Here is an 18233-nt window from a genome sequence, read left to right as displayed (position 1 = left end):
AAATATGTACAAACATAAATGACTGGGTACACAGCGACAGAAGAAGAACACAGAGAAGACACCGACTCACTTGACTACATGCAAATTCATGTCAATCTAGTGTATTTCACTATCTCTTCCATAGTAACAGGAGACAAAATATGATAAAGATGCCCAAGCTCTCTACAGAAACACATCTGATAGATAACTCTGCCAGAGTGCTGGGGATGGCCCCTTCTAAGTGTTCTCAAAATCTTTTGGGGATGGAGTAGGGTATATAAACCAGCCAACAAAACAACAAACAAATAAATGAATTAAAGAAAAGGGATGCTTCTAGAAAAAGCCTGACATAAATGGGAATGGTGAAAAATCTGGCAGCCAGACTGTAGAAAGGTCACCATTCTTCTCTTTAAGGTCAAGATGTAGCCACAGCTTCCCTTGAGGCATGCACCAAATCGTAGCTTTCTTTGGAGAAAGTGGGAACTTCAATTCCCACGCGCACTGAAGAACAGAGGGCTAAATCAAACAAAATTCTCAAATAGGTCAAATTACTTCCAAGCTGATGCTCAGGGGCCAAGTCTTTATCTCAGAGCCCAGTGAAAAGATTTCTGTATTATCAAGGCAAATAGGAACTCAAATGCTGAAGGACTGCTGCGAAAAATCATCCTAAATACTTCCCTTCAACCATTCCTCTGGACAGAGTGACACTTCAGAGAGTCGTTAAGGTAATGGCTGACAAATTCAAACTTAACTGGCAGGTTCACTACCACCTGAAAGGCAAAGATATTTCTGGCAACTTACCTCCATCATCCAAGGGCCGTTTTTGTACTCCATATCCATATACTGAGGGGTCCACTAGAGGTGTGGAATTATTCAAGTGAGGAATTGAATCAATTTTAGCAGCAATCTACAGAGAGAATCAGATTTAAACACTCAGTAACAAACCATGGCTCTATCTGAGGGAGAAAGACAAGTGTCCTCTTTAAAGGGCTGTTATCCCATTTCTCCCCTGACCTAGATTAATGGAAGGCAGCACCACAAGAGCACAAACACTTTTCACTGTTAAGTGAGTTTTCTTTTGGTCTTAATAATAATGTGTCTTCAGAGTACTTTCAAAAATGTGTCTCTACAAACAAATTAGTATTCTTTTTCTTTTTTTTTTTTTGAGACGGAGTTTCACTCTTGTTGCCTAGGCTAGAGTGCAATGGCGTGATCTTGGCTCACCGCAACCTCTGCCTCCCGGGTTCAAGCGATTCTCCTGCCTCAGCCTCCCAAGTAGGGATTACAGGCATGTGCCACCACGCCCGGATAATTTTGTATTTTTAGTAGAGACGGAGTTTCTCCATGTTGGTCAGGCTGGTATTGAACCCCCAATCTCAAGTGATTCGCCCGCCTTGGTCTCTCGAAGTGCTGGGATTACAGGCGTGAGCCACTACACCCGGCCGCAAATTAGTAGTTTTAAGTCACCTCTTAATATATAGGCATGTCACATCTTAAGAAAAAAAAAAAAAAGCGAGCCAACAATTGAAGAACTTTCTTCAGAAAGTTTAGGTTTTCTCACAGGGTTCGCTTATGCAACAAATTCCCCAAGAATATTTGAATGGCCTTGTGTGCTCAAATGTGACAAAGGGGTCTCACTCTGTCATCCAGGCTGGAGTGCAGTGATGTGATCATTGTTCACTGTACCCTCAATTTCCCAAGCTCAAGTGATCCTCCCGCCTCAGCCTCCCAAATAGCTGAGACTACAGGTATGCACCACCATGTCCAGCTAAATTTTTTAAAATTTATTTTTATTTTTTTTTTGAGATGAAGATTTGCTCTTGTCACCCAGGCTGGAGCGCAATGGCATGATCTCAGCTCACTCTCACCTCTGCCTCCTGGGTTCAAGCGATTCTCCTGCCTCAGCCTCCCAAGTAGCTGGGATTACAAGCATGTAACACCACGCCCAGCTAATTTTTGTATTTTTAGCAGAGACGGGGTTTCACCACATTGGCCAGGCTGGTCTCAAACTCCTGACCTCAGGTGATCTGTCTGCCTCGGCCTCCCAAAGTGCTAGGATTACATGCATAAGCCACAGCGCCCGGCCTATTTTTTTAAAGTTTTAATAGAGATGAGGTCTCAATATGTTGCCCAGACTGGTCGCGAACTCCTGAGCTCAAGCAATCCTTCTGCCTCAGTCTCGCAAAGTGCCGGAACTAGCACTTTGGCTAATCCCATGGCTCAAAAGTGTGAGTCATGGTGCCCAGCCTGACAATTCCTCAGGAATACACCCATCCTATAAACTTTAATCTCTATAAATTGATGTGTGATCTATAGAGATGTAACATAAGCTTGTCTTTACTGGAAGTGTCCAAACAATTTCAGAAGGATTCCTGCAGCAGAGAAAGGGAGATGATCTCTAAGAGGTATTTCAACTTTTAATATTTATTGTCAGTGAAAGAACAGAACACAGCTGTTAAAAATTTCCCCCAGAAACAAATGGTATGCAGAACTTCTTATCTACTTTGTTCTCAGCAGGAAATTGTATGTGATCTTCATAAGAAAGTAACTCTTTCATTTAACCAAAGGAATATTTACAGCAACTGCTCTTGATGTTAGTCCCTCAGTTAAAGTTAAAAAACAGGGGTCTATCGGGGGCAGCTAGCACAGCTGTCCCCCAGAGCAAAGTCTTCAGTGGTAGCTCTGAGCTAGTCCAAATGTTCCCAGAAGTCTCAGACCTATTGGGACCAACAGAAATTACCTGAAACCACCAACCAACCAAAGACAATCATGATACTGAAAACCAAATGCAGGATTTAAACAGCAGACATCATCCCTTACATTTATGAGTTGTGTGATGTTGAGGCAAGTCTCCTTCCTCTCTGCATGACGCCCCAGGGTAATACCACATAGTTCATAGTTTTTGAAAAGATAGTAAGATCCCTGAAGGCAGAGGAATACTTGAGCACACCAAAATACTACACTATGGTTGCAAAACAAGGCAATTCACCCAATAAATGTTAAGTACCTACTGTGTGATGGGCGTTTTGAGGCACGGAGCTTTTGTGGTGAGGGAGAACCAGCAGGCCTAGTACTTAAGAGTCAGCAGCTGGGGGAAGTTAAAGGTAAACCAGATAATCAATAAACTGATCATTTTGGCAGGTGATAAGCATTACCACAGTAAGAGAAGATAATGTCACACAGAGCATGCTTAGGAAGCTGCTTTAAGTGGGGTGAATGGGAAGGCCACCGTGAGGAGTGACATCTGAGTCCTACGTGACAATGAGGAGCTGGCTACATAAAAATCTGAGAAAGTATGTTCTACACAGAGGAACTTGTACAAACACCCTGAGGCAGGAGCAAGCTTGGTAGGTATGAGCCTGGAAAAGAAGTCAATCTTGCCAGCGCGGAAGGAACCAGATATGTTCCAAAGGTGGTAGATTCATACTGGACCCTTTCAGGTCATGGTGAGGAGCTTAGACTTTACAGGAAGGCTGATGGGCAGCTAATACAAGTCTTAAGCAGGAGAGTAACATGCTGATTTATGCTTCTAAAAGATCCCCAGCCAAGAGCATGGTGGCTAGCAAAGGTAACTCCAGCACTTTGGGAGGTCAAAGCGGGATGACTGCTTGAGGCCAGGAGTTCTAGACCAGCCTGGGCAACACAGCAAAACCCCCATCTCTACAAAAAATAAAAAATTAGCTGTGCGTGGTGATGCATTCCTGTCGTTCCAGCTACTCAGGAGGCTGAGGCAGGAGGACTGCTTGAGCCGGGGAGTTTAAGGTTACAGTGAGCTATGATCGAGCCACTGCACTCCAGCTGGAAGATGGAGCGAGACCCCATCTCTAGGAAACAACAAAAAAGATCCCCTTGACTGTGAGGAGACAAGATAGGAAGAAGGAAGGAAGGAAAAGATAGTCCAAGTCAGACTCAGCCTTAGGAGACATTACTGTAGTCTAGGCCAGGGCTTGGCAATCTACGGCTGGTGAACCACTTGCTTTTGTAATTACAGTTTTGTTAGAACACAGCCACACTCATCTCAGAGTGAGAGACTGACTCAAAAACAAAACAAAACAAAACAAAAAGACAGGACCCCAAACACAAGCTCTATATGACTTTATACCAGCTCCCTTTAAATGACACCTCTGGGCTTCCAGATCTTTTACCTTCCTTATTTTATTTTTGAGACGGAGTCTTGCTCTGTCACACAGGCTGGAGTGTGGGGGCGTGGTCTCGACTCACTGCAACCTCCATCTCCTGGGTTCAAGCAATTCTCCTGCCTCAGCCTCTTGAGTAGCTGGGATTCCAGGCACATGCCACCATGCCTGGCTCATTTATATATTTTTAGTAGAGACGGAGTTTCACCATGTTGGGCAGGCTGGTCTCAAACTCCTGACCTCAGGTGATCCACCCACTTTGGCCTCCCAAAGTGCTGGGATTACAGGCGTAAGTCACCACGCTTGGCCCTTTTCTCTTCCTTCTAAAGTAGCTAAACTGTATTCCTGAGTCCTTGGCCTGCCTTCTAACGTATGTAGTAGTTTCATGTCATTTTTTCCTCCAAAGTTGCCATGATAAAGTGTTACAACAGCTTCCTATTCCTAATTTAGATTAAATCAACAAGTGTTCTTCCAAAATGTGACTAAGCCTTTCAGGTTTCTTCTTAATTCATGCTTACCTCATTATCTACAATTTGGGAAATTTCCACTATGAGAGAAGTAGTACAGAATAACAGTTGACATACAGCTCTGAAGTGAGGAAACTGCATTTGAACCCTGGTTAAACAAATGTTGGGTATAAATTCAATATTACAATGTATAAATCACATTTATACTATGGTGTAGACTATGTTACACTATACTGTAAAGACGCAATATACTCCTTCATTCTTCCACATACAACCTTGTTCCAAAAAATGATTTTAAATGCCTAATAAAATAGAATTAAAATGTAATGAGTGCTACTCTGCTAAAACCACTTTAAATATGCTATCTCATTTATTCCTCACCCTGATTCTCTAGCAGGTTCTCGGCTCACTGCAACCTCTGCCTCCCAGGTTCAAGAGATTCTCCTGCCTCAGCCTCCTGAGTAGCTGGGGTTACAGGCATGCACCACCATGTCCGGATAATTTTTGTATCTTTAGTAGAGATGGGGTTTCACCATGTTGGCCAAGTTGGTCTCGAACTCCTGACCTCGAGGTCTGCCCGCCTCAGCCTCCCAAAGTGCTGGGATTACAGGTCTGAGCCACCGTGCCCGGCCTTATTATTTCCATTTTAAGACAATAAAAACTGGGGCTCAGACATGGAGTGACCTGCCCAAAGTCACCCATCTTATAAGTGGCAGAAACAGACTGCTCTATTTTATTCCTTTCTTAATAAACTTACTTTCAGTTTACAAAAAACACAAAAAACAAAAAGGTGGCAGAAACAGTATTCAAACCCAGATCTTCCTGAGTCTGGAGTCCAAGTAAATAGTACATCGAAGGTTCAATGATATGGCAAAAACCACAAAGGAGGTACACAAATCATTGAAGTTAGAAAACATTAATTTTCTATTTTCAATTAATTATTCCCAGTGTCCATTTTCAAGACTAAAATTCTCTGACCACTTGGCTGCTTCCTTCCCTCCACCTAATATTTTCTTAAACATATCTCAGTTACCAAGGACTTAAATAAAGTCTAATGACTTCCAGTGCACAGAGCCCAAGCAATTCTTCACACAATTGATCATTTTAAACAGTAGTTACTTAAGGGAAGTGAGGTACAGTGCTCAGTTCATAACGGTGTAGGCCAGGAGATAAAAGCCAGGATGGTCCACAAAACCAAGGCCACTCTCTTCTTAACTGCAAGCGTGACCTTGAGCGGACTCTGCTATCAATTTTCTACCACACAAGTTATTTTCCCTTTTTAGGGGGAGGCAAATGGGTTATCTCACTACCCGTGCTATTTTAAGCACAGTGATAAATGAAAAATAAATCAACGTCACAGACACTTAACCACCAGTAGTTAGAGGAAACTCATGGGAGGAGAGTACTGGACCAGGAATCAGTCAACAGTCCTGATTTTCCAGCCAGTTCTTCCCGTTTGTGACCTTGGGGAAGACCTTCACGAGCCTTGCTCCTTGGTGTCTTCACCTGTAAAATGCAGAGGCAGACTAAACCAGTGTTTTCCCAAGAAAAATGCACAAGGTGAGGCTGGGCGCGGTGGCTCACGCCTGTAATCCCAGCACTTTAGGAGGCTGAGGCGGGCGGATCACGAGGTCAGGAGATCGAGACCATCCTGGCTAACACGGTGAAACCCCATCTCTACTAAAAACACAAAAAATGAGCTGGGCGTGGTGGCAGGTGCCTGTAGTCCCAGCTACTCGGGAGGCTGAGGCAGGAGAATGGCGTGAACCCGGGAGGCGGAGCTTGCAGTGAGCCAAGATCGCGCCACTGCACTCCAGCCTGGGCGACAGAGCGAGACTCGTCTCAAAAAAAAAAGAAAAACGCACAAGGTGATCTTGGGAGGTACATGGATGAATGTTTTTAAACTTCCATTGTTCTTACAATTATCTTCTATGCATGACAAAGTTTTCCACTTATGATATGATACTGACTTAGTTCCCTTTTAAAAAATATTTTAGGGGCACATGTTCTCAGGATCTCCTTGGGGATATGTCACTGGCAAAAAAAAAAAAAAAAAAAAAAATTAAATAGGCCGGGCATGGTGGCTCATATCTGTAATCCCAGCACTTTGGAAGGCTGTGGTAGGAGGATCGTTTGAGCCCAAAGTTTGACACCAGCCTGGGCAACATAGTGAGGCTTTATCTCTACAAAAACAAAAACAAACCCCCAAAAACCTAGCTGAGTGTGGTGGCATGAGCCTGTAGTCTTAGCTTCTTGGGAGGCTGAGGCAGGAGGATCCCTTGAGCCCAGGAGTTCAAAGTTACAGCAAGCTATGGTTGAGCCACGACACTATAGCCTGTGCAGGAGCCAGACCCTGTCTCTCAAAAAAACAAAACAAACAAACAAAAAATATATATATGCATATATATTCAAAATAAATCTGGCTGGGTGCAGTGGCTCACGCCTGTAATCCCAGCACTTTGGGATGGAAAGGCTGATGGATCACTTGAACTCAGGAGTTCAAGACCAGCCTGGCCAACATGGTGAAACCCCATCCCTACTAAAAATACAAAAATCAGCTGGGCGTAGTGGTGCATGCCAATAATCCCAGCTATTCAGGAGGCTGAGGCAGGAGAATTGCTTGAACCCGGGAGGTGGAGGTTGCAATGAACCAAGATTGAGCCACTGCACTCCAGCCTGGTGACACAGCAAGACTCCGTCTCAAAATAAATAAATAAATAAATAAATAATCTAAATTTAAGAATATTAAATAGTGTACTGAAGGTTCAATGATATGGCAAAAATCATAAAGGTAGTACACAAATCACTAAAGATAGAAAACATGGCAATTAATTATTCCCAGTACACATTTTCAAGACTAAATTCTCTGACAGGTTTCATAACCAAAGTAGATCACCTTACAAATCCAAATAAGAAGTTGCAAATAGCCCCACAACTTCATACTTATTAGAACTCTACACCAATCCGAAATAGGCAAAGCCACCTGAATGCCATCCACATATGTGTCCATGCTACTCAACACAGATCCTGTTGATTCGCATGGATACAGCAAGCAGAGGTGGAGACTCACACCAGCATCAAGGGCGTGGGAACCCAACTTGCTTCCCCAGACCCTCAGTGGCACAGCCACCCAGAGAGGCCCTGCCTGGGAGAAAGGGAGGTTGGACCGCAAGTCTCTACTCCCCACAGTGGGAAGAAACAGTATGCAGCCAGACAAGTAGCCCCGTGGCTAAGAACAAGTTCCTAAGACAGGCTTGGAGTCATGGGCCCTAGGGGCAGGTCCCAGTCCTGCATCCCACTACCTAATGTTACAAAGAAGACAGTGCATCAAACATATTGCCTACTAAGTGCCTGACAGTGTCCTCATTTAATTGTCACAGCAACCTTCTGAAGTAGCTACTATTCTCCTTACTGTGGGACTTGGAACCAGTTTGCCTGGAATTGTATTCACAGGGATAACAAGATAACAAATGTAAAGCACTAGAAACAATGCCGGGTGCACAGTAAGGAACCAGAAATGCTTGCTATTTTAACCTCTTATTGAAGAACAATAATGACACAGAAAAATCCATGGATCATAAGTTTATAGCTCACTGAAGTTTTGGATACTAAAATACCTATGTAACTAGCACCTAGATCAAGAACCATCACCAGGACCCCAGAAGTCTGCCTCATGCCCCCTTCAGTCACTACCCACCCCACCACCCAGGGTAACTTCCTAATTTCTAATACTATTGTTTTTAAAATTATTACTATCATCAACTATTTCTGCATTACAGATGAGAAAACTAAGGCTGAAACAAATAACTTGTCTAAAGTCAAACTAGTAAGTGGCAGAACCAGAACCTGAACTTATACTGTCTGAACCTCAAGTCTGTCTCTTAATAATCACATCACAATGCCATTCCCCAGGAGTTTTGTGACCATCAAATGAAAGAACATATATAAGAATCCTTGCCTGGCACCCAGCACAATATGGGCTCCATGAATGACAACTATTGTTGTCATCAGAGATGGAGCCCCGGCTGATCCTGCCCTACTTACTGGCAATAACTGAAATAAAGAATTCTATGACAATTGAATAAGATGCAGCTCTCCTTGGGAGGTTTTCCTGACAACCTCATCCCTCCTATGCTTAGGCAGAATTAAATACTCCCACATTTGTGTTTGCAAATCACCTTATGAACTACATCTAAATAGCATACTCTCACTGAGTGACCCGTTGGTTATACTGTCTCCCCACTACCAGAGCTTAGGACTGGAGCTGTCTCCATCGTCTTGGTACCCTCAGAACAAAGAGTCCTTAATTAGGAGCCCCAGGGGTTAGTTTTAGAGAATTCACGACTTCCCAAAATTACATCCCAAACTATTTAAATATTTCTGGGGAGAGGTTCAAAGTTTCAAGAGTCTCAGAAAGGTCCATGTTCTGAAAAAGTTAAAGAACAACTTTCCTAATGCATAGCAAAATACTTGGCACATAGAAGGTGCTCCTTAAACATCTGCTAAATTTAAAGTGGATATGGAGAGGCTCATCTGTAGGCAGAATGCTAAGACGATCAGGTGAGGCTCTACGCTGAAATACTGTTCCGGGTGGGTCGCTCCCACCAAAGGCCCTAAATGTGACACGCCCATTAGCTTTCCCCTTCCATTTCATTGAATTCCACCAACCATCCCCTCCAATGATCTGTTTAAAGACTGCTAGGCTGGGCACGGTGGCTCACACCTGTAATCCCAGCACTTTGGGAGGCCAAGGCGGGAGGATCACGAGGTCAGAAAATCCAGGCCATCATGGCCAACATGGTGAAACCCCATCTCTACAAAAAATACAAAAATTAACTAGGCGTGATGGTGCGTGCCTGTAGTCCCAGCTACTTGGGAAGCTGAGGCAGGAGAATCACTTAAACGCGGGAGGTGGAGGTTGCAGTGAGCTGAGATCATGCCACTGCACTCCAGCCTGGTGACAAGAGTGAGACTCCATCTCAAAAAAAAAAAAAAAAAAAAAAAAAAGGCCAGGCATGGTGGCTCATGCCTGTAATTCCAGCACTTTGGGAGGCAGAGGCGGGTGGATCATGAGGTCAGGAGATCGAGACCATCCTGGCTAGCACAGTGAAAACCCGTCTCTACTAAATATACAAAAAATCAGCCAGGCGTGGTGGCGGGCGCCTGCAGTCCCAGCTACTCAGGAGGTTGAGGCAGGAGAATGGCATGAACCTGGGAGGCTGAGCTTGCAGTGGCTCGAGATTGCGCCACTGCACTCTAGCTGGGCGACAGAGCAAGACTCTGCCTTTAAAAAAAAAAAAAAAAAAAAAAAAAGGCTGCTGCTTCAGCCACCTCATTGAGATGAAAAACTACCCAACTACCTCTGCTAAGGAATCAAGTCCTTCTTAAAATGCAGAGGGCATGGGTTCAAGAACTACTGCATATATTAACTATGTGTACCTCTGAGAAAACTGCTTTATCTCCCTCTGGCTTATTATTTTCAAATATAAAATGAGAATTAATAGCCCTTATTAGCTGGGTGTAGTGGCAGCTACTGGGGAGGCTGAGGCAGGAGGATTGCTTGAGCCCGAGAGGCAGAGGTTGCAGTGAGCCGAGACTGCGCCACTGCACTCCAGCCTGGGTGAGAGAGAGATCCTATCTCAATTTATAACTAAAATGGAGCGAGAGAGAATTGATAGTCCTGGTCCTATCTTACCTGGTGGTTGTAAAGCCTGAATTCCGCACTAAGATAAAACCACTTACAAACTTGTCTTAGTTATCTTTGCACTGGCCCAGCATCCAGCCTTGGACTCAGTAGATCTTCAATTAATGGTAAGTAATCTGAATCAAATCACTGCTTCCAATCACGCTACTCAGTCTTACAAGTGATTTGTAACCATCTGGTATTAGAATAAAAATGTAGGCCGGGCGTGATGGTGCATGCCGGCTACGGAGGCTGAGGTGCGAGGATCCCTTGAGATCCAGGCTGCACTGAGCTGTGATAGTGTCACTGCATTCCAGCCTGGACAACAGAGCAAGACCTTGTCTCAAAAAAACCCAAAACCAACGAGCAAAATCTTTACAATAAAACTCCAAATGCAGAACATTTTCAATTGGGATGATTCTAAGATAAAGTATCAGAATAAAAACTACACAGCAAAGAAGCGGAGAGAAAGGAGTATGAATAGATAGCAGATATAACATGAGAAAGCACAAGAACCAAAATAACATGGTGAAATTTTTCCAGATCCAGTTAGATGGACACTCTGAATATCTAAAGGTTTGAAGAGACTGCTGAAATTATCTAGCTCCACATTTCCTGACGTTTGATGCACAGAATGTGATTTGGTTCCAGGGAAAGAGGGCATGAAGTGATCTAACTTCAGAACATTTACAAAACACATCCTACACCCCTGCGGGAGTTAATGCAGCAAAACACATTGTACACCCCTGCGGGAGTTAATGCAGCAAAACACATCCTGCACCCCTGCGGGAGTTAATGCAACAAAACACATCGTACACCCCTGCGGGAGTTAATGCAGCAAAACACATCCTGCACCCCTGCGGGAGTTAATGCAACAAAACACATCCTACACCCCTGCGGGAGTTAATGCAACAAAACACATCCTACACCCCTGCGGGAGTTAATGCAACAAAACACATCGTACACCCCTGCGGGAGTTAATGCAACAAAACACATCGTACACCCCTGCGGGAGTTAATGCAACAAAACACATCCTGCACCCCTGCGGGAGTTAATGCAACAAAACACATCCTGCACCCCTGCGGGAGTTAATGCAACAAAACACATCCTGCACCCCTGCGGGAGTTAATGCAGCAAAACACATCCTGCACCCCTGCGGGAGTTAATGCAACAAAACACATCCTGCACCCCTGCGGGAGTTAATGCAACAAAACACATCCTGCACCCCTGCGGGAGTTAATGCAACAAAACACATCCTACACCCCTGCGGGAGTTAATGCAGCAAAACACATCCTACACCCCTGCGGGAGTTAATGCAGCAAAACACATCCTACACCCCTGCGGGAGTTAATGCAACAAAACACATCCTACACCCCTGCGGGAGTTAATGCAGCAAAACACATCCTGCACCCCCCTGCGGGAGTTAATGCAACAAAACACATCGTACACCCCTGCAGGAGTTAATGCAACAAAACACATCCTACACCCCTGCAGGAGTTAATGCACACAAGCATGTTAAAGGTTCTGACAAGTCCTAAAGAAGTCAATTCACCTTTATTTAATCCTGCATTCCCCAAACTTAACTGCCCATGATCTCTTTTCCACGGAAGATCTTTAAACAGCCTACGGATCAAATGCTAGGGAAGGCCAACCCAGCCCAAGGTCATGCATCGGCTTCCAGGCGACTCAGACCTCCTAACTCTCCATCCAGAGCTCTTTCCATTAGAAATTTCAAATAAAAACCAGAGGCGACTCACTCACAATTTAGAAAAAGATTAAGTAAAAAACTGTCAATTAGGCATCCCAAAGAACAGTATAAAACAATAGCAAGATGGCGGGAATGAAGGCAACCCGGAGAGTGTGAATGCCTCACATCAAAAGCGCAATAGCTACTCAGCTCCTCCCGATTATCGCTGTGCAGGCTGTGGGAGCAGTGTGGCCAGATCTTTTCTAGGGAAACCAGAAATCTTTTTTTTTTCCTCTTTTGAGACAGAGTCTCACTCTGTCGCCCAGGCTGGAGTACAATGATGCAATCTCCACTCACTGCAACCTGTCTCCCAGGTTCAAGTGATTATTGTGGCTCACTCAGTCTCCCGAATAGCTGGGATTACAGATGCGCGCCACCATGCCTGACTCATTTTTGTATTTTTAGTGGAGGCAGGGTTTCACCATGTAGGCCAGGTTGGTCTCATCCTAACCTCAAGTGATCTGCCTGCCTCGGCCTCCCAAGTGCTGGGATTACAGGCATGAGCCACTATGCCTGGCCAAAACTTTTTTTTTTGAGATGGAGTCTTGCTCTGTCGTCCAGGCTGGAGTGCAGTGGCACCATCCCAGCTCACTGCAACCTCCACCTCCCGGGTTCAAGCAATTCTCCTACCTCAGCCTCCCGAGTAGCTGGAACTACAGGCACCTGCCACCACACCTGGCTAATTTTTTATATTTTTAGTAGAGACGGGGTTTCACTGTGTTAGCCAGGATGGTCTCGATCTCCTGACCTCGTGATCCACCTGCCTCGGCCTCCCAAAGTGCTGCGATTACAGGCGTGAGCCACCACGCCTAGCCCGAAATCTCATTTTTTAAAAAATACAAAATCACTCTAGTTTGTTTTTTTGAGACAAAGTTTTGCTCTTTTCGCTCAGGCTTCAGTGCAATGACGCGATCTCGGCTCACTGCAACCTCGCCCAGGTAATCTCTCCCAGGCTGCAACCTCGCCCAGGCTGGAGGGCAGTGGCACCATCCCGGCTCACTGCAACCTCCACCTCCCGGGTTCAAGCAATTCTCCTGCCTCAGCCTCCTGAGTAGCTGGGATTACAGGCATGTGCCACCACGCCCAGCTAATTTTTGTTTTTAGCAGAGACGGGGTTTCTCCACGTTGGTCAGGCTGGTCTTGAACTCCCGACCTCAGGTGATCCGCCTGCCGTGGCCTCCCAAAGTGCTGGGATTACAGGCGTGAGTCACCATGCCCAGCCAAAAATCACTCTAGTTTCTAAGCATTAGTGCTGTGTGGGTCAAATAAAGCATGCCTGCAGGCCCACTGTAAGTCTTCTATAGCTTACAGGTCACAAGTTTGAGAACTGTGGTCTAAGTAAATTTCTATCTATGAAATAACTGGTACTTCAGAAGAAACCAAAGTTTGATAATACACATGGGCTATCAGATTTTAAAATAAAGACAGTCAGGCATGGGGGTAAGGTGGCTCACACCCATCCCAGCACTTTGAAAGGCTGAGGTTGGAGGATTGCTTGAGGCCAGGAGTTTGAGACCAGCCTGGGCAACATAGTGAGACCCTGTCTCTATCCCAAAATAATTATATGATAAATTATCATATTATAAATGTTCTCACCTGAAAATGAGAAAAGCCTTAGAGACATACAGTGGAATATATAGTTCACTATCTACTTTCCAATACCCAATATGAAGTTCAGCACTTCCGTTAACATGTGGTGGCGCATACACCCTCAGTGACGTCACCAAAACCCTTTAAGGAAGACTCACTCTGCCAGGTACTCTACTGGATCCCAGCAAGGTAAAGCTACAGGAGCAGCCCATGGATTTCCTGCAGACACTAGTTTCCTTCAAGTGTTTATGAAAGCTAAAATGAGTGTACAGGCAGGGGTTAGTCCCTTGAGAAATGATGACCTGAGCTATTCAATCACTGGACATGTACAAGACAGTCTCAGTGGAGTACCACTCATATCTCTTGAGTGCTCAGCACACTCAACTGAACTGGGAGTCAAAACCATGTGTAAAATGAGCCTCGCAGGGTGAACACACTGGCCAATGAATGGAGGCTTTTTCTTTTAATGGTAGATGTACAGTGTTCTCTTAAAAGGAAACTCAGTGCTTGTTCTAAAAAGCCAGAATCGTAAAGTAACTAAAGCTCTAAATCAGCCCAAGGTATACAGCACACATCCCAAATTATCTAGTGCTCAGGCTTAAAGTGTGAAACAGCAGCACTGGGAGAGATTTTCAGGAGGACTGTGGAACTTCTGAGGCCCCCACACCAATCAACATTTCCCCAAAAAAGGTGCCAGTGAAGAAGAGATTTGGGCCTAAAAATCTGTCAAAAGGTTACTTTCTACTAATTCTACAATGGCTTGGTCACACTCATTTGAGTGTAGTGCCACCACGATGCTGAACTTCATGAAGCACCATTTACACTGCATTCTGTATCAATATTATGTGCTGTAGTTACACAATCCAGAGGCATTGAGTGAGTCTATCTAGATCAAAACAGATCTAATGCTTTTTTAAAAGCATTAAAAAGCATTAGTAGTTTCTCAGGAGAACAATTTCTATGTAGGTGATGACTGGCAGACAGCTGGCTGGTCCAGCTTGTGGAAGGCTGCTGTCAACCTACAACGCACTGTGGTATCACACTATCCTAACAAGCGATTGCTTGCGCGTGATGACAGGTGCTACTAAATTATCAGCGGTAGACTTTCTAGGAACATTCAAAAATATTTTTAGGAAAACTGAACAACATAAACCAGACTTGGATCTACTCATTCAGAGGTCCCCTTGTAACCTAGACAGACAGGATAAAGACGGCCGTGGAACATCATTTTGTCTTATCTGAACTAGTTGAAGAAACACTACTTCTGCTAACCAGCCAATGACTTGGGAAAAGTAGACAAGATGTTTTTTAATATCCAGCAGTTTTTTAGATCTTCATCCATGGAACTGAATGAGATCACATTTCTTTCTTTCTTTTTTTTTGAGACAGTGTCTCACTCTGTCACTCACGCTGGAATGCAGCAGAGCAATCACGGTTCACTGTAGCCTTGATCTCCATGCTCAAGCTATCCTCTTGCCCCAGCTTCCCAAATAGCTGAGACAATAGCTGAGACTGCAGGGGTGGCCACCACATGCAGCTAATTTTTTAAATTTTTAGTAGAGACAAGGTCTCACTATGTTGCCCAGGCTGGTATCAAACCCCTGAGCTCAAGCAGTCCTCCTACTTCAGCCTCCCAAAGTGCTGAGATTACAGGCTTGAGCCACTGTGACTTGCCCAGATCACATTTCTACTACCCTATAGAATGGATGTAAATTACCTGCTTGTGCCAAACATTAACTCACTAGACTTCACACTGCTGGGGATAATTTTTACATTTTATTTGACATCTTCAGAGACGACTTCTCAATCTAAGAATGCCACGCTCAGAGTAAACCAACAACTGATGCACTTTGCTGCAAAGAGTCCAAAGGATATACACGGAGGCTTCAAGATGTCAGAGGGAAAGCCTAGTTGATAAGGTGTTGGACTTCACACACCAGACTTAATAGAAACTGCAGGTTTAAATCCCAGCAGGGTCAACTGAGATTCTATTAAGATCTGCTAGAAAAACTGAGCATGAGACACTTCACTGTCTGACAAATTTAAGAGGGCCTTACAGACTGTCTCTGGGGTTTATGAGGAGACATAAAAGGGGAAAAAGCTTTGCATTTAAATAAATATACCGTCTTTTAGTTCTATTTAATGGTGAGAAAAATCACATCTCTGCAACATGCTGTGTATATAACAAAGAAACAGAAGTATCACCTTCCAGATGCCCAAATGAGATCCTTTGAGTAAGTTTACCATCAGCATACAGTATTACAGATTTCTAACATTCCATTCTTGCCCAATGCAAATCTATATGCAATAAACCTAAAATTACCCACCAACCTGTTTTTTTCTTTAGTTTTTAAAGGCCATCAAATCCTTGGAGATAGTATGGACCTCCAGCTGTTAACATTCAGAAGGAACACACTTACAGCCCTGTCTCCATTGGGCTTATTACTGCTCCAGTCAATGGTGCATTTCAGAGCTGAGAACAAATCCAATGAAGTTTTCACTGCTAGTAGTAAACACCACTGCTTCAACAATCCACATTAGGTCAGCATTTAACAGAGGGTTTCCCTCTGGAGCAGGTTGTCCAAGAATATGAGTTCAACCACTGGCTCAAGAGAAGCGGAATGTCTTCTCAATGGTTCAAAATTCACTTTATGTTCAACTACAGGCCTTCTGCAAACTGAGGATCTGAGCCCTTTAAGGCAGTGACTATAATTCTTCCCGGACATAGAAGGCCAACAAGTTGACTGTCACACATCAGCACAGAGCGAAAGCCACTATATATTAGTAGCCAGTGAGAAACAAGGTTCAGGACCCTGTACTGTAGAGGAGAGCACCGTAACACACCAGCAAGCAGAGTGGTGGAAGGGGAGCTGGGTGGTATGTTCATCCATTATAGCCATGGGTGGATCTGAAGTCTAAGTAAGATGGATACTCACTACCGTACTGGTTGGCACCTAGGCAGTAAAGTAACAATTCATCAGATAAAATTTTAGGTGGAACCACAGGTTTGGAAAGTTCTGGGATCCAATATAATGTCTATAGGAGCATCAATATATAACATGAAAAGTCAGTATCAGGGAAACAGGTAGGGTTCCCTCCCCTGGAATACTGGAAAGAGATGTAAAGACCATATCTTCAAGCGCCCGAGTGAAGACCTTCTTCTAACACAATGACTCCTGTGGCTTTCTGTTAGGAATCAAGCAGTAATTAGTTATAGCCCAACTTTTAAAGTATCAGTGCGCTTACAATTACATAAGAAGAGAAGAGAACATAAGACATCTAACAGCGGAAGTTTAAGTGTTAGGGCTAACTTGTAAGTAAGTTTGAGATACAATTTAAGAGCACGTTCTGTTCTAATGAGTATTTTTGGCAGGTCCCATATTCACTCTCTAGGGAAGCCTGGAGCCTTTTAAAACCCAGTTAATTTAACTCTGACAGAATGTACGACATTGTCAGACAGTAAAGTTTCAATGTCGGAATGAGGCCATATCATTCTCCCAAGCAGAGGCAAGATTGCCATGAGAAATTTCTGCCTCTTGGGGACCACCCCCACACATGTAACACCTCCCTCTCTCCCCTCTCCAAAGAGCACCCTCACATATAAGATGCCCTCGAGTTCCTTCTACTCAACACAAAGTCTAAAGACGTCGTTCCCCAAGTTTTAACAAGCTACTGGGCGTGAGACAGCTGCTTTACGTCTACACCCAGATCCTCCCCGTGGGCTGCCCGGACCCCTCCCCTTGCGAGGTTCAGAACCCCGCGCTGGCTACACTGTGGGTCCACGCTGGCCGCTGGGGCACGATGGGGCCAGAAGCTCTAGGCAAACCCTTTTCCAGCGACTTCAAGCACCTGGGAGACCCGCCCGACAGGTCGGGCCTGGGCCTCGCAGTGGCGCCTTATCCCCCTGGCTCCTCCCGGCTGTAGGAACCCCACGGAACGGCCCGGCCTGGCTGAGACGTCGGTTCAGGCTGCCTCCCGCCCCCAGGCCCGAACTCCTCTTCCCCGCCCGCCAGGCCCCGCCTCGGGATCTCGTGTTCCTGCCAGCCGGCTGCGCCCGTACCTGTCGGACCCGGTGCAGGGCGTCCACGATGCCCTCGGCCTTCATCCCCACAGGAGCGCTCTGCCCCTGCACCAGCTCCGCCATTACCGCCCCCGCCGCCGTCGCCCCCGCAGCCGACGCCGCCGCTTGGCTCCCCGGTCCGGCCTCCCGCTCTGCTTGGGGACCCGTAGCCGGAAAAGGAAAGTCGCCCTACTTCCGGCGGAAGGGAAGCCGGGACGCTCGCAGCTCTCAGCTAGAGGAGCCGCGTCTGCGGGGGCGGGGTCAGGGCACGTGACCTTCGACCGATCGGAAGTGGGGGCGGGAGGGCAGCGCCGGGGTGGGTTCAGATCGCCAGGCAGCCGTCGGTCTCCAGGGTCCGGTCGCGACCCTTCCCTTCCCGGGCGAGATGTGGTCCAGGATCGTCGATGGCGTCTTGACAGGTCCCTGAGGCTCGGATGTGGTCCCGAGGTGTCCTCTGTCGGCCGTTTGGAATCTCAGAGGGACTGACGTGGCTCTCCCAAGACGACACCCTGAACGTGGTTCATCAAAAGCCTGGTCCTGGGCAGTCCCTCCCTGAAATGGCTATTAGTTG

The 18233-nt window shown here is 45.5% G+C and overlaps 1 protein-coding gene across 6 annotated transcripts in view; it reads right to left on the bottom strand.

The window, feature by feature from the left end:
• The window catches only part of LOC105464034 (far upstream element binding protein 3), a 59761-nt gene extending 41919 nt beyond the window's left edge, over window positions 1-17842 (bottom strand). For 4 of the 6 annotated variants that reach the window (XM_011711654.2, XM_011711653.2, XM_011711655.3 and 1 more), the window contains exons 1-2: window positions 17663-17818; window positions 781-886 (exon numbers count right to left, since the gene is read on the bottom strand). In XM_011711654.2, the coding sequence (XP_011709956.1) occupies window positions 781-886; window positions 17663-17746 (190 nt within the window). In that variant the 5' untranslated portion in view covers window positions 17747-17818. Of the gene's footprint in view, window positions 1-780; window positions 887-15933; window positions 16265-17662 lie in introns of those variants that run through there. The other 2 variants (XM_011711652.2, XM_071078441.1) reach the window with 2 other exon arrangements.
• Window positions 17843-18233: the final 391 nt, after the last annotated feature.

Source organism: Macaca nemestrina, chromosome 14, assembly GCF_043159975.1.
Source record: "Macaca nemestrina isolate mMacNem1 chromosome 14, mMacNem.hap1, whole genome shotgun sequence".
In the NCBI taxonomy this organism is placed as follows: Eukaryota; Metazoa; Chordata; class Mammalia; order Primates; family Cercopithecidae; genus Macaca; species Macaca nemestrina.
The sequence above is the reverse complement of the archived record's forward strand: the minus strand, read 5'-3'. Positions and strand labels throughout refer to the sequence as shown.